This window comes from Alligator sinensis, unplaced genomic scaffold (assembly GCF_000455745.1).
Source record: "Alligator sinensis unplaced genomic scaffold, ASM45574v1 scaffold420_1, whole genome shotgun sequence".
In the NCBI taxonomy this organism is placed as follows: Eukaryota; Metazoa; Chordata; order Crocodylia; family Alligatoridae; genus Alligator; species Alligator sinensis.
This window is the reverse complement of record NW_005842298.1, coordinates 706,369-721,482: the sequence shown is the minus strand read 5'-3', so window position 1 is coordinate 721,482 and position 15,114 is coordinate 706,369. Positions and strand designations below refer to the sequence as shown.

The window sequence follows — 15,114 nt, the reverse complement described above, 5'->3', positions numbered from 1 at the left end:
TCCCTTCCATTAGTTAGTAAATGATACTTTGTGCTCTGTGTGATGACATAGCAGCGGCACTAAGAATTTTTTTTCCCCTAAGTGGCAGTGTGGGTGGTTACTTGTACCATATCAACACACCCAGAAGCATTTCACTTACTCCCCCAAACTGACTCGGGAACTAGATACCACAGTTAATCTTTTCAGCTGAAGTTTTCTCTCTTGCTTTGGCTATTCAAATGTAGATCTTTTATTAAAAAAAAAAAAACAACCAAAAAACTTGGCAGATGGCCAGGGAGGTAAAAGAATGTTGGTCTTGGAGATAAGTGGAGAGATCCAAACAACATTTGCCGTGGCATGAAAATTTTGCCACTTCCTCTTTTTCTTGCTTCTTATTTGAAGCTGAAGGGATAAAGCCTAACACTTGTAGCTAAAGGCATCTTTACATGTGCTTCGGGTGTGAGGGGTTTCCATTAGAGTGGTTCTCTGGATACCGACAGCATCTCATTCAGTGAGTATTCAGTGTCCTGTATTCAGTGTCCTGCACTTCAAACTGGTGGGGGGGGTGCTTTAACTAAAGCTTGTTCGACAAGCGTTAAAGCATTTGTCACTTGTTAAAGCACCCCCACTGCCTTTTTGAAGTGCAGGAACACTGAATTTGTATGATGCTGAGGCTGTTGGAATGCTAATTAGCACACTGCTGCAGACTTGAATAATTGAGTCTGCTCTGACACGGGCTATTTAGCACACGTCAGAGCGGGCATCAGTCATATGTATAGGTGCCCTAAATGACTATCAGTTTTCAGTCTACATGACGCTAATATTCTTGCATGTTTAACACAGGAGATACAACAGCGGCATGGATTGGCAAACTCTATCTCCTCTTACCTTATCAAACCTGTACAGAGAATAACAAAATATCAGCTTCTCTTAAAGGTATGTATTATTTTCAAGTTTTGAAGTGTGCAATGTTGCAGTTCCTTAGTAGGTTAAACTGCCAATGCAGTCAGTATTTGGCATTCAAAAATGTAGCTATTTATGTATGATAATGAAGCTTTTTAGTGAGCCTCAGGATTTTCTAGAATTTGTCGAAGAAACTAATGAAAAATGGAATTAACTGTTAAAAATGCTCAATTTCCAAGGCAAATGCTAAATCGGTTGACAGTGTACATGCCCTACATTTTCTTCTGCTTGATGAGAAAATATTTTCCTGAATTTCCCAAGTAAAAAAAGATTAACAGACTTTTATTCCGTATGTCTGTGTGTGCGCCAGGACCGTAGTAACTAGACCTGTGTGAAGCAGCTAGTATTCGCTTCAGACTCAGCCAATTTGGGGGACAGTGATTCGATTCAGTGAGTCAAATCACTGACCTGAATCGATTCAGCTGAATCTGATTCGGAGATTTGGCCTCCCCACCCACTCTCCCAGCCTCTTCAATGGCTGTCCTGCCCTGGCCCAGCATCCCAGCTCTACTGCATGGGGGGCTCTGCCACGAGCCCCCATCCCCCAACTACTCTCCCAGCCCCTGCCCCCCGACTCTTTAAGCAAACAAAAAAAAAGGCCTGCACTCACCGGCTCCTGCTAGGCAGAAGGGGTGATCCCCAGGGTCCCACGCTGCGTGGGGGACTCTGCCACAAGCCCCAAGAAGCTCCAATGACCGCTGCAGCAGCTGGTGACTGGGGCTTTTTTTTTTGTTTGTTTAAGAACTGGGAGCTGGGGCCTGGCAGGGCAGTCATAGATGGGGTGAGAGAGCGATTGGGGGGGGGGAGCAGGCAGCAGATGAGGCCTGGTGGGGGTCCCCCTTTGGTTTCCCCCCTACTCCAGCCCTGCCCACCCCCACCCCCTACTTACCAGCACAGAGTCTGATTCTAGCTCTCTGCTGGCAACTGCCTGAATCTCCAAAGCTCTCTGAATCTTTTCCAGATCGATTCAGACCTTTTTACTGGTCTCCCAATTTGATTCAGATTCAGAGATTCGGCTGCCCAATCGGACCAATCTCTTCTGAATCGAATTGGCACCCAAAGCTTTGCACAGCCCTAGTAGTAGTAGTAACTGCTGGAATTTTGAAAGCCATTAGTTATATTATTATTATTAAAATTTTATAGCAAGAATATCTGGAAAACCACTGGCCTGTGGATCATGTTTGTAATGCATATAATTTTCAGGTAAATATGTGCAAATGTGCAATAAGACACTTTTACAAGCCCCCACTCATAGTGGCATCCTGCAGCCAGCTACTTGTAATTGAAAAGTATGGAGCATTAAGGAGACTGAAGAGGGAAAAAGATTTAATTTATTTAGGGGAGCAGGGGAAAATGAAACTTTGTGATAGCCTTAAATATTGATGGCATGAGGAGGCACTGAAATGTAGATTATGCTTAAACTACATGTTTAATTACGAGTCCAAAGGCAAGTGCTGTATCCACTTGAGATTTGCTGGTGCTAAAGCAGGTCAAACTGTTCTCATGATATTTTACTTCTAAAGGGCAGAAAACTGAAAATAAGCTGCCGCTCTCTGTCCTCTTTACCTTGGTTGTTTTCAAAGTGTCAATTTTGACTGCATGTGAATGAGAATTAGAAAATCAGTCTCTTCCAATATTGGAAGACCCTAGTAATAGGATTAGATTATAGTCTTCATAATCCCAGACCCTTCTCTGTGCCTGAAATTGGAACGAGAGATAAATCTGTGGGGCAGGTTTGGTTTACATCCAGATCTCATGTACAAGAGTTGATTTATGTAAATAATTGTGCCTGAGGAACACTAGGAAATACAGGGGCAACTAATTCTAAGGACTATATCCACCTGAAGACCAAATTTGGGGGTTTTTTTGTTTCCTGTATTGTTTGGGGGTTTGTTGTGTGTGAATTTTTGTTTTGAGGTGGTTTTTTTCTCTCCACCACTCCCAGCTGGTTGATTGAAATGCTGACTTGTCCCTTCCTTGTTAGTGTTCTTTCATACTAGTGAAGCTTAAGACAAGGCCTTTTAATACACTTTTTCTATTGCTGCCTCGTGAAGGATCTAAACAATTTCTAAAGCAGTGGTTCTCAACCTTTGGTACCTTACATACCCCCTGCCAATCAACGCAGAAAAAAGCAAAATCAGAAGTCCCACCATGGCACTTCCAGTTTCGCTGCCACAAGCCAAGTCCCACTTTTTTGCTGCCACAAGCCGAGTCCCACTTTTTTCACCACGGCCCGGGGCAAAGCAGCCTGCATGGGGCCTCCTTCCCTATCCCCCAGCACACTGACGCTGGGGAGTGAAAGCCCCGACACACCAGATGTGGCCGGAGGGGTGGCGGCCAGAACTTCCGGCCCGAGCAGGTAAAAACCAAAGCGTGGCACCCACGTACCCCCTGCCCGTGTCTCACGTACCCCCAGGGGTATGTGTATCATGCATTGAGAAGAAAAGGATTAAAAATTTGATGACAATTAAAACAGTTAATTTCAGAGACCTGGGTCAAGTTATCTCCTTCAGGAGCCCATGCTCAAAGCTCTTGAAGCCTCTTTGTATATAGCACTTTTAACATTGACTTTTGAAGACCCTTTGCTTTAGTTGAGATGTTCTCAAACTTTTTGGACTCAAGTCACCCTTTGAAAATGCCAGGTCTTAACTTTAGCTTGTGGGTTGTTTTTTTAACAAGGGAAAAATAACAAAGCAATTCTTCAAGCAAGAACTCAGACCACAACAGATCAGAACATTTTTGACACTGAATTCATGTTTCAAATCTCTGAGTTGTTTTTTGAATCATGTGCTAATATTGCATGGGACCCTGAAAAGGATCTTGCAGCATCCTAACAGCCCCCTAGTTAAGAATCACTGCTTTAGTTTCTTCTGCTCATTATATCAACCTTTTAAAAATAAAGTAACAAATGTAGAAAAGGGGTGATTAGGAACATTAGCTGCTCCTTTTAAAATGAATAGAGAACTTTGAGCAACCTGCTGGACTAAATGTTGAAGATCTTTTTGTTGTGTGGGCATGTTTGCCACCTCCAGCTACCTAAAGGTGGATTTTCTTTCTATATTGTATAGTGTCATACCCATGTGCCAGTGAATTTCCTCCTTGGGATACACTAAGGGGGGCTCATACAGTGTCATGCTGAAGTTTAAGACTGCATGGGGCCAAAATGCTTGCTCTTAAATTCCAGAGTAGGATAATGAGTGACACAATTATTTAAGTGTATCTCTTTAATCTGTGTATCAGTGGCTACCTATACACTATCACATATCACTTTGCCTGGAAGATAGACGAAAGTGTCCTAAAATAGAATAGACCACTGTACTGAATTTACAAAATTAACCATCTAATTACTTTATCCAAGGGAAAACTTCTCTTTTTACTTGCAGTCTTAAAGACTGATTTTAATATCTGGACTAATTACTTAGAAATTCATGGGTGGGTAATAAATAACGTGGAATTTCCTGCTGCTTGTTCAGAGGCTAGTTCTGTGAGGTTCTGACTATACTACATTAGCAGTGTAACTTTTTGAGGCATTGAAGGCATGTGACATCTGTCAGGGATGGGCCATTGGAGAAGGCCTTGCTCCGAGGACTTTCATTTCTACAGTGACATAATGGAAAATCAAAGTTATGGTAATTCTGCCTTGTTGGGTTTTTCAGGAGCTACTCACCTGCTGTGAAGAAGGTAAAGGTGAGATTAAAGACGGCCTAGAAGTGATGCTTAGTGTGCCAAAACGAGCCAATGATGCTATGCATCTCAGCATGCTGGAAGGTAAGGTTGAAACTTTCCTTTTTCACTTGTGCAGTGTTTACTTGTATCCATTTTGTAACTAAGTATTCAAACTACCTGAGGTTCAAGAGATCTGAGGAAATGTGGCTATTCCCTTACAATTGCTTTGAGTTTTTAAGCAGAGTTGATGGGCTCTGATTTTAGGGTATATTTTTGGCTGGGAGAAGCTGACTATTTAAAGTATAAACAAACAGATCAAAAGTATAACAATCTGGTTGTTTTAAGAATTGTTAGTCTGTCCCAACATTTTTATCCCTGTCAGTTTACCTACCGATAAAAAAGTTTTCAGATAATATGTATGTGTCATTTTTACTTTAAGGAATAAAAGTGAACATACAGTCAGGTAAATAACCCCCACTATATTTCTTATCCAAAATCCATAACGTCTTTGTGTGAAGAAAGTTGAGAGTAGAGTATAAATCCACCAAAAGTTCTTTTGCTGATTTGTACATCAAGTAAATCTCCAGGAAGGGTCGTAGTTTTCACATCTGTATGCAGTCTGTTCCATAACACTAATCTTTTTTGAAAGCAATACATCTTTTGGCAGTGTAAGAACAACATAGGCCAATTAAGTTTGAGCCTTAGCCAGGAAAGCATGTACATGGGCAATATGGCAGGTGTTTGAAGCTGATTCTCACTGTTTTTATATACTTACAACCATGTTTCAACAAAAATTCTTACGTGGCTTGTATATGATTGCATGTTGTGTAAAAAGTTCCTTTGATGCTTTTAATGGAATTTTTACTGTTATGTTTTTCAGTTTAGCAGAGCAAATTGTCAGAGATAGGAGCCTGACCAAGTTAGGTGTAAATTGTAGACGAAGGATTGATTGCACATTTTTTGGCTTATTTGACTTTCTTCTGTATATGACTTGTGTGTACAAACAGCATGTCTACATAAGACATTTACTGTGGAGTAGACTAAATAGCTCCACAGTAAACGTCTTGGCATCTACATGTGCAGGGCTATTCTGCTGGAGTTAACTAATAAACTCCACAGCAGGGTAGTACTTGTAATACAAGTACTATCCTGCTGCGAAGTTTTTCACTCCAGAGCAGTGCACATATGGATGCTGGCTGGGGTATGAGGATGCTTTGCTGCGGGAGCTACCTGCTGGTTAGCCCTACACTGAAGCACCCTCATGCCCTGGCCAGTCCCACTGCAGCATATTGGGCCAGGTCAGAGCACCACCGGGCTAGCAGGCTGACCCCCCAGCCCCTGTCAGCCGGGGCTGCTCGGACCCAGCTCAACATGCTGCAGTTCCTGGCACACATGTAAACGTGGTGCCTTTGGAGCAATAGATTCTGGCACGATAAGTGCCAGAGTTTATTGTGTCACATTAATATGTTCGTGTAGACACGCCCAGGGTGACGGATTAAGATAAGTCTTAATGGGTCTTATAAGGTCTTAATGGGTCCTAATGGGACTTATAAAATAGTCTGAATGGCTTAGGAGCATACCTTGCCTTGACTGCCAGTCAGAGTTGTGATCTGAAGTTATTTAAGCACTTCAGGGACCTGCACACGCGTATACAACCCTGAAAGGAGTTGGTCTGCAGGATTAGTCCTAGAGCCTTTATTAAACATGAAATATCTGCACAATTGCTGCTAAGAGTTTTTCATAGCCACTCACCATTAAGAGTGACTCTATGGAATATTTTACTCTTATACCTAAGACAGTTTGTAACAAATCATCTGAAGGCTATGTGTAGCTGAGTCCTTCCATCTTAGATGAGTTTAATCAGTGAACACATTTCCTTTTTGTCTCGATGTTTTTAAATGAACCCTGTGATCTACCTTTTCTCTAACAATCTCTATAATATTGCCTTTAGCCATAAATTGTTTTTTATAACTGCTTAACAGAACATAAAGACAGCATTCAGTTTAAGATGCAATGGATGTGTGTTTGGAGAAGATGAGCATTGTATTTGTGTTAACGTGTGCTTTTTGAGATTGTTTTTGCATAGCCATACACAAGCCAACTGCAGGACTGAATGCTGTTAGTGTACTGCCTGAATACTTAGCATTTAAACAACAAATACCTTATTTATACACGCCAAAATCAAAATGTAAACTTACCTCTGAATGAAAGAGGGACAACTCTATTACTTTAGACGTGACCTGGGAGAGATTTATTATTCAAACTTCTTGTGAGTAAAATTGTGTCATTTTTATAGGCTGCAAAATATAATGGTTAGACTGTGGTCAGCTGTTTATAGTAAAAGCAAACTACAAATAAACTAGTCAGCTCAGTGGCAACCTGGTGCTGAAGACCAGCACCATGGTTGATTTGCCTTGTGCAAAAGAGATGAGCCTGAAGTTACAGCATTGGGGAGTAAGCACATTAACATCTGAAGTGTGGATCCCAGCAAGAACAAGGAGCTTAAACCCATTCTTACCCTGTATCACAACCAAAGTAAAAGCCATCCTTAATTTTAGTTTCTTGAGTCTCTTGAGGAAACTATTTTGAGATGTAAATTCACAAATTAAAAATTGAACATTGATGTCCAAATTTGGGTCCAGGAAAAGAAAGAGAGTAAATTCTGATGGAAGCTCAGATGGGTCAAAAACAAGCTAGAAGAAAAGATAAGTTTCAGATGAAAATGTTAGAAGCCAGGTAAACCAATTTGACTTCATCACAGGAGATGATATTTTGGTGAAGAAGGGCTTGTGAAGGGGAATTATCTGATAAAGGCTTTTCATGCTTTTGAGTTCTTTCACTTTCAGATTTGACATTTTCTTCTTCTCTGTCATCTAGGATTTGATGAAAATATTGAATCTCAGGGAGAGCTCATTCTTCAGGAATCCTTCCAAGTGTGGGATCCCAAAACTCTCATCCGAAAAGGTCGTGAGAGACATCTTTTCCTCTTTGAGATGTCCTTAGTCTTCAGTAAAGAGGTGAAGGACTCCAGTGGGAGGAGCAAGTACATATACAAGAGCAAACTGTTTGTAAGTATTAGAAAATAACAGATTGTGTTCAGAAAAGCTGAAGGAAAGTATATATAGCCAAAAGTTATAAGGAGTTTAGGCTTAGATGATGCTGACATGATGTCAAAACAGTTTGCAAGGCTGGAATAAACAACTATGCCCACTATTTCCTAGGCTTTTGAGAGAACTTTATTTGTACAACACACTAGGAATGTACCCTCCTACAAGTCCAAATTGGATGTGATTTGAGGGATATTATGGTTGATCTGATTTGCAGTATTTTAGTATAGATGTGTAGTAGATGTGTTTGAGAGACTTTAAAAAAAGGAAACAAAAAAACCCCACAAGACCAAAAGATACAAATTGACTTCATGTTGTAAAAATCACTAGTCTGCAATTCTTTTGACCAGTACTATTGTACTGGTGATCAGTAGGGCTGTGCAAAGCTTTGGTAGCCGATTCGATTCGTAGGAGATTTGGCCCGATTGGGCGGCCGAATCTCTGAATCCAAATTGAATCAAGAGACTAATTAAAAGGTCCAAATCGAGTTGGAAGCCTCCGAATTGATTTGGAAAAGATTCGGCGCCAATTCAGAGATTCGGCCATAGACTAAACAGGCAGCAGTCCACACCACACTGGACACAGCTGTCCCCAGCTGGTAAGTCTGTTGTGGGGGGAAGGAAGGAGCATGGGGAGCGGGGGCAGATCATTGTCCCCACAGTGAAGGAGGGATTGGGGCTGCGGCTGGGACAAGCTGCCCAGCCGGGGCGAGGGGCACAAGCCTCATGGAGGGGGGCTCCTGCCACTGTGCGCCACTGTGTGCCACTGGTCCAAGAGGGCATAGGAGCAGACATGTGCCCCTGGATCTGTGCCGCGTGGTCTGGGCCAGGCTGCAGTCCGGGAGGCTGGCCCCAGCTGCCCGCCACTGGGCTGTGCTCTGTAGGATGAGTGAAGCCAGGGCTATGCTCTAGGTGGCTAGCCCCAGCTGCATCCCAGAGCGGAGACCTGGCTCCGCCCATCCCACAGAGCACAGTGGAGTGGGAGCTATGTGGGTGCTTCAGCCACCCTAAAATTCCCCATAGCCCCTGCTGCCAGCCCCTCCCCAATCTGGGTTCATGCGCCCGTCGCCGTGCCCTGCCGCGCTTGCCTAGCTGAGGCAAAGCCGTGGCTTGTTCAGGAGGCACAGGGAGGCTGGGCGAGCAGCGGGAGGGCATAACCCCCGCTCCCAGCACCTTCTGCCACCCATCTGGAACGTAGCCTGGCCCCCACAGATCCAGGGGCACATGCCTGCTCCCGTGCCCTCCCAGACCGTCAGCGCACAGTGGTGCGCAGTGGCAGGTGCCCCATTCCCTGAGTCCCGTGTGCCCCCGCCCTGGCTAAGCAGCTTGCCCCAGCCCTAATCCCTCCCTCGCTGTGAAGATGTTGATCTGCACCCCCCCCCTCTTCCCTACCCCCTCCGTCCACCACAACAGACTTACCAGCTGGAGGGAGCTGTGTCCAGCATGGTGAGGACTGCTGCCTGTTTAGTCTATGGCTAAATCTCCGAATCTGTGCCGAGTCTTCATATTCAAATATGTCGAATCGAATCGAGACAATGATTCAAATCGCTGAATTGAATCATTGTCCCTCCGAATCAGCCAAATCCAATTCTGAAGCAAATACTTGCTGCTTTGCACAGGCCTAGTGCTCAGCTGCCCTGATTCTGAATGATGCTTCATTCAAATACTCTTTAAAAAGAGGACTATTTCTGTCATTTAATATTTGGAGTGGGATTGTGCAATAGTTTCTCCATTTCAGAACTTATTCCCATTTCTAAATCTATCCCTATTCTGTGCTCTGACCACTTTGTAATGATTACAAAACTGAATCTGAAGGGGTTTTTAATTGATTAAGAGGGTTAGAAGCCCCAGTTATTTTGAATTGTTGGACAACCCCAACTTACACTCGCAATTCAAATCAGATTGAGAGTTCTTTTAACTCTTCAATGTCCTGTCCTGCTCCTCTCTTACCAGCATCAGTCCAGTTCTCATACTTCTGCCTGGAAAAGACAAGGAAACTAAAATGGCTCCTGCAATGTGTATTAAAAGGCAGTGTTCTTTGAAAACAGCCTTGTAACAAATCCCACAGATGCAGAAACTTCTTGGGGTGCAAACAACTGTAATAAAGTGTTTCAAAGTCCTTTTCATGTCAAAGATCCAGCTGTGCTTGTCCTTTGAAACACCCTCCCCTCCGCTCCCTTCTGCCAAACTACTGATGCTGGACCTGGCCCCAATCTCCTGTACCTCCTCTTTTCAAAAGGGAGAGGAAAGATTTGGGAGCACCTACTGCCCTTCCCTCCACCCTTGCTTGCTTCTCCCTCCTGGCCCTCTGCTCTCTTCTAACCTTTACCTCTGAACCTCAGGAGCTGCGGAGCCTCAGGTTGCTACATCCTAGTCTAGTACTCCAGGGCTGGAGGTGGTTGCAGTGTTTTGAAATGTTCTACCCAGGAATGGCCCAGGGGCATACATGTGTCCTAGCAGCAATGTTTCCTTTTAGAAGTATTTCCAAATGCACATCACTTGAAAACATTTCAGTTGTATGTCTGTCTGTACCTTCAGAGGAGTCTGCCTGATCAGTGTCCCCAGCCGGTTGAAAAAGATTAAGTGGTCACTTGAGTAATTTAGGTAATATTGACCTTCGAAGTTTTATATAAGGAGAGAGGTCAATTGTAGAGTGCACTACTGATGCGCACACTGTCCTTTGTCATATGAGTTCCTAATGAAAGCCTGCAGTACTTGGTGTGTTTGCTGGAAAAACCCTGTAAAAACTGCTTCTCAGACAGCAGAAAACTGTCATTTTGCCACAGTTTTGACCTACAAACAAACCCTGTCCCCTCACTATCCTAGTTTTCACAGTATCCCTCAAGGCACAGACTTTCCTGTCATGGGAATCTGCAGTAGCTTTGTGAAGTGGAAAAATAATGCACAGGGAGTTTTGATCAAGACAGCCAGACTTGCTTTGTCTTCCGTACCTAAAACCGTGGCTCTCTAGTATTACTAGAGAAAATAAGCTGATATGCCGAGCCCTATGAAGTAGACTTCTTACCTAACTGAATATTGGAAATTAATTGTTACAGAATAAAATTGAGCCTTGTAATTACTAACTTCTGTAACAGGCCTAGAGTTCTTCTTGTCCAGACTTGTATTTAGCTAATGCTTTTCCTGCTCTTCAGTACGCCACACGATTTTATATTTATTTTCTGAATTGTTGTTCTGATAAAGTACGAACTACAGAACCAATGTGGAAATGCAGAGGCACTCTCACACTTTGGAACAGGTGTAGATAATCAACCTAGTAGAACAACTTTAGATTTTGATTTATAAATGTTGTCTGGAAGTAAATTCCTGCAAAATGTCAGCAGTCGTTACTTAAAATTAAGTGTATCCTGAACATATGAAAGGAATTAGTGTGACTTCATAACTGGCTGGATTAACATGGCTGCCAGATGTTGGGTGGGGGTGTGCGCATTGTTTGCTTGTTTGTGCTCTCTATTCTGCCTGTATCCACACCGTACACTTACTCTGACCTTGGTCATAGTAACCTCTTGGATGTAACCTTTGCTGCATGCTTATGGAAATGGTTATCTTAAAGGTAGAACTGAGGTAGATTTGGTTTGAAAACTTTCTGCTTTGTTGTCTTTCTTTACATTGGCAGGTGTTGAGCAAAAAAAAGGTTTTAAAATGAGAAGTTTTGGCTCTATGAAAAACTTTCAGTCTCTAGAAAAACTTCAGCCTTTTCACCTGAAAATACTGCATTTAGCTTTTAGACAAAATGTTGATACTTTTCATTTAAAAAAAATTGCCAAGACTAGTTCTACTTCATGAACATTTTAAGAACAAGTGAGAGTATGATTCCAAAAAAATATTAAAATTGGATATGGTTAAAGTGCCTGCAGCATCTTGTGTATCAGCATCCCTGTCATCATTTTCAAATGAGCTTCAGTTAAAGCACCCCCGCTGCCATTTTGAAGTGTGGGGATGCTGATGCATGAGATGCAGAGGCTGACTGGAATGCTTCAGTTAGCACACTCCAGCAGACTTGATTAATCTAGTCTTCTCTGATGCACTGTAATTACAGCGCATTGGAGCAGCCTCCCCACACATCTAAAGGTACCCTGAGTGTTTTGTAGTTTGTGTTATTCAGTAGTTCATTTACTATTTCCTTTCTAGTGTCCTTTTCTGATAACTAATTCATACAATTTTAGATCGTGCTCCAGTTGGAAAGAGACAAGCTGTTAGATAAGTAATTCAGTACAGGGTTCTGGTATTCAAACTTCCCCTTGAGACCAAGTTCATGTTTTTAGAGACCCACAATCATCCATTAACTTATCCCTTTGTTTTGGTATTCCTTCAAAGTTTACCACCAGGGGACATACAATCTCTGAATTGTTTCCTGTACTCAAAAAAGAAAGGAAACATATTAGAAATGACTCCTTTTGATAGGAAAGTAATAACTAAATGCTTAAGAAAAGCAGGACTGTTACTCCATATTCTCTAGAAAAATACTGTTTGTAACACTTTCAAGTCGCCTGTGAAATGAGTAAGGAAAAAAGAAAATGCTTGATTCACAACTGGCACTTTTTGTCCAGGTTTTTGCTACTAAATGAGAAAAGATTCTGTGATGTTGTGTTTGGTATGAAGACTTATTTTATTGAAAAATGATTTGCTTAAAATTGCCTGCTTTTCTTAGAAACAAAACTAGTAGGTAGAGTTTCAAAAGTGCATGAGTGATAGTGCTCCTAAGCCCACTTATGGATTCAGTAAAATTCATTGTGTTCAGCTAGTCAAGATAGTTGTCTGAGTACTGGAACAGTACTGTCCTAGAGTTCTAACCAAAGTTTTTCCTTATTTCTAGACTTCAGAGTTGGGTGTAACAGAACATGTAGAAGGCGATCCCTGCAAATTTGCACTGTGGGTAGGACGGACTCCAACTTCTGACAATAAAATTGTGCTCAAGGTAATTTTAATGGCAGACATGGGTGCTGTCAAATGTCTGATTTTAGCATTTTTTACTTGCATTAAAATAAAAAGAAAAGCCCTGTTGACACTTGAGGCTGACGGATGTCTAACCGCTTGTGCCACATAACCTTACTGTAACCTAAGTTGAGCTGGTATCTGTTTTCATTCCAAATGAACCTAAAGGCATTGGGAGAGTTTGTGAAACATACTGAGTAAACTTTTATACTTGAATGACATTAGGCAAGATTGGAAAGACTTCTCAGTGGTTTAAATCCTGAGCACAAGCACTTAAACCATCCACTAGGGCCCCTGACAAACGTTCACTTTAAAACATGATGGGATCTCATCCATGATCCCAACAATCACTCTTCCTGCCATAGGCGACTGGTAGGGGGTGCACAGGGGTGCATGTGCCCCCTCGACAGCTGACACTGATGCTGTCGGTAGGGCTGGTGCCCCCCCGACAGGGTCGGCGGCTTCTGCGGGTGCCCCCCTCCAGATTCAGGAGGCACCAATCAATCATGCTTCCTGCCATGCCACATGTGCAAAGGGAGCCTGGGATCATGAGCCCAGGCTCCCCCCAAATCAGCAAGATGAAACCTGGGTGCCAACAGTCAAATGATTGTTAGTTGGGGCTGGGAATCACACCAGTCTTTAACCCCAGCTGACATTCAGCTGATTATCAAAACCCCAGCTAAGGGGCAGCCCAATCCTCAAGCTCCAGGGATGAGTAAAAATCCACGTGGTGTTCAGCTGGGCAATATACATAGTTTTATAACTCCCCATGCACAGGAAGCCCAGGATTCTTACAATCATAGAAAATTAGGGTTGGAAGGGACCTCAGGACGTCATCTAGTCCCACCCCCTGCTCAAAGTCAGACCATCCCCAACTGTCATCTCAGCTAACGCTTTGTTGAACCAGGTATTAAAAACCTCCAAGGATGAAGAGTCCACAACTTCTCTAGGTAGCCTGTTCCAATGCTTTACTATTCTCCTAGTGAGAATTTTTTTCTTAATATCTAATCTAAATGTCCCTTGTTGCAACTTGAAACCATTGTTTCTTGTTCTTTTATCTGCCACCACTGAGAACAGTCTAGCACCATTATCTTTGGAACCCCCCCGCTTCAGGTAACTGAATGCTGTTGTTAAATCCCCCCTCAGTCTTCTCTTCTCTAGACTAAATAAGCACAGTTCCCTCAGCCTGCCCTCAGAAGTCATGTGCCCCAGCCCTCTAACCATTTTCATTGCCCTCTGCTGGACTGTCTCCAATTTGTCCACATCCTTCCTGTAGTGGAGGGCCCAAAAACCAGACACAGTACTCCAGATGTGGCTTCACCAGTGCTAATGTGGCTTCACCATCCGCTGTAAAGCTGGCAAGTCAGTAAGTAATACAGAAGTCCTCAACTTCAGGAAAGCTGACTTTGACAAGCTCAGGAGGCTTGTCAGTGAGGCCCTAAAGGGCCACAACCCAAAGGGGAGGGGAGTTCAGGACAAGTGACTGCTCCTCAAGGAAGCAATCCTGGATGCGCAAGTGAAGTCTACCCCATCTCAGACGAAAGGCAGCAAAAGGGCACAGCAGCCCCCTTGGCTCTCCAGGGAACTAGCGGACCTCCTGCGTCTTAAAAGGAAGACATACAAAGGATGGAAGACTGGAACCACCGCCAAGGAGGAATACTCTGCTCTGGTCCGGACCTGCAGAGAGCAAACCAGGAAAGCCAAGGCTGCGACGGAACTCCAGCTAGCTACAAATATTAAGGACGATAAAAAGTCCTTTTTTAGATAGGTGGGGAGCCAGAGGAAAAGCAAGGGCAACATTGGACCCCTGCTAAACCAGATGGGACAACTGACAACCAATGCCCAGGAAAAAGCAAATTTGCTAAATGGGTACTTTGCATCAGTTTTTCCCCAGTCCCATGGGACTCCCCTGCCCACTGCGGGACAGGGAGGGCCAAATGAGGGAGATTCCTTACCATCCATCAAAGCTGACCTTGTAAAAGGAACACCTTGACAGGCTGGATACCTTCAAGTCAGCCGGCCCTGATTGGTTTACACCCAAGGGTACTCAAAGAGATGGCAAGCATCATAGCTCAGCCCCTGGCACGGATCTTCAAGAACTCCTGGTGCTCTGGTGAAGTGCCCGACAGCTGGAAGAAGGCCAATGTGGTGCCTATCTTCAAAAAAGGGAGGAAAGTAGATCCAGTAAACTACAGACCCATCAGCCTGACCTCTGTCCTGAAGAACGTCTTGGAAAAGATGATCAGAGGCCATCCTATGCAGGCTAGTTGACAGCAATATCCTGAGGGATACCCAGCATGGGTTTGTTGCGAGTAGGTCTTGCTTGAGCAATCTCATTTCCTTTTACGACCAGGTGACCTATCACCTGGACAAGGGGGAAGAGATTGATGTTGTATATCTTGACTTTAAAAAAGCCTTTGATCTGGTATCCCATGATCACCTCTTGG

General features: G+C 43.4%; 1 protein-coding gene across 19 annotated transcripts in view; it reads left to right on the top strand.

Moving 5' to 3' along the window:
• TRIO (trio Rho guanine nucleotide exchange factor) overlaps positions 1–15,114 on the top strand; it is a 466,181-nt gene that overhangs the window by 332,275 nt on the left and 118,792 nt on the right. For all 19 annotated transcript variants that reach the window (XR_003095137.1, XR_003095138.1, XR_003095139.1 and 16 more), the window contains 4 exons: positions 823–915; positions 4,599–4,710; positions 7,486–7,676; positions 12,549–12,650. Coding sequence is in view for 16 of the 19 variants with exons in the window: in XM_025209612.1 (XP_025065397.1) it covers positions 823–915; positions 4,599–4,710; positions 7,486–7,676; positions 12,549–12,650 (498 nt within the window). In the remaining 3 variants the exon portion in view is untranslated. The remainder of the gene's footprint in view (positions 1–822; positions 916–4,598; positions 4,711–7,485; positions 7,677–12,548; positions 12,651–15,114) is intronic.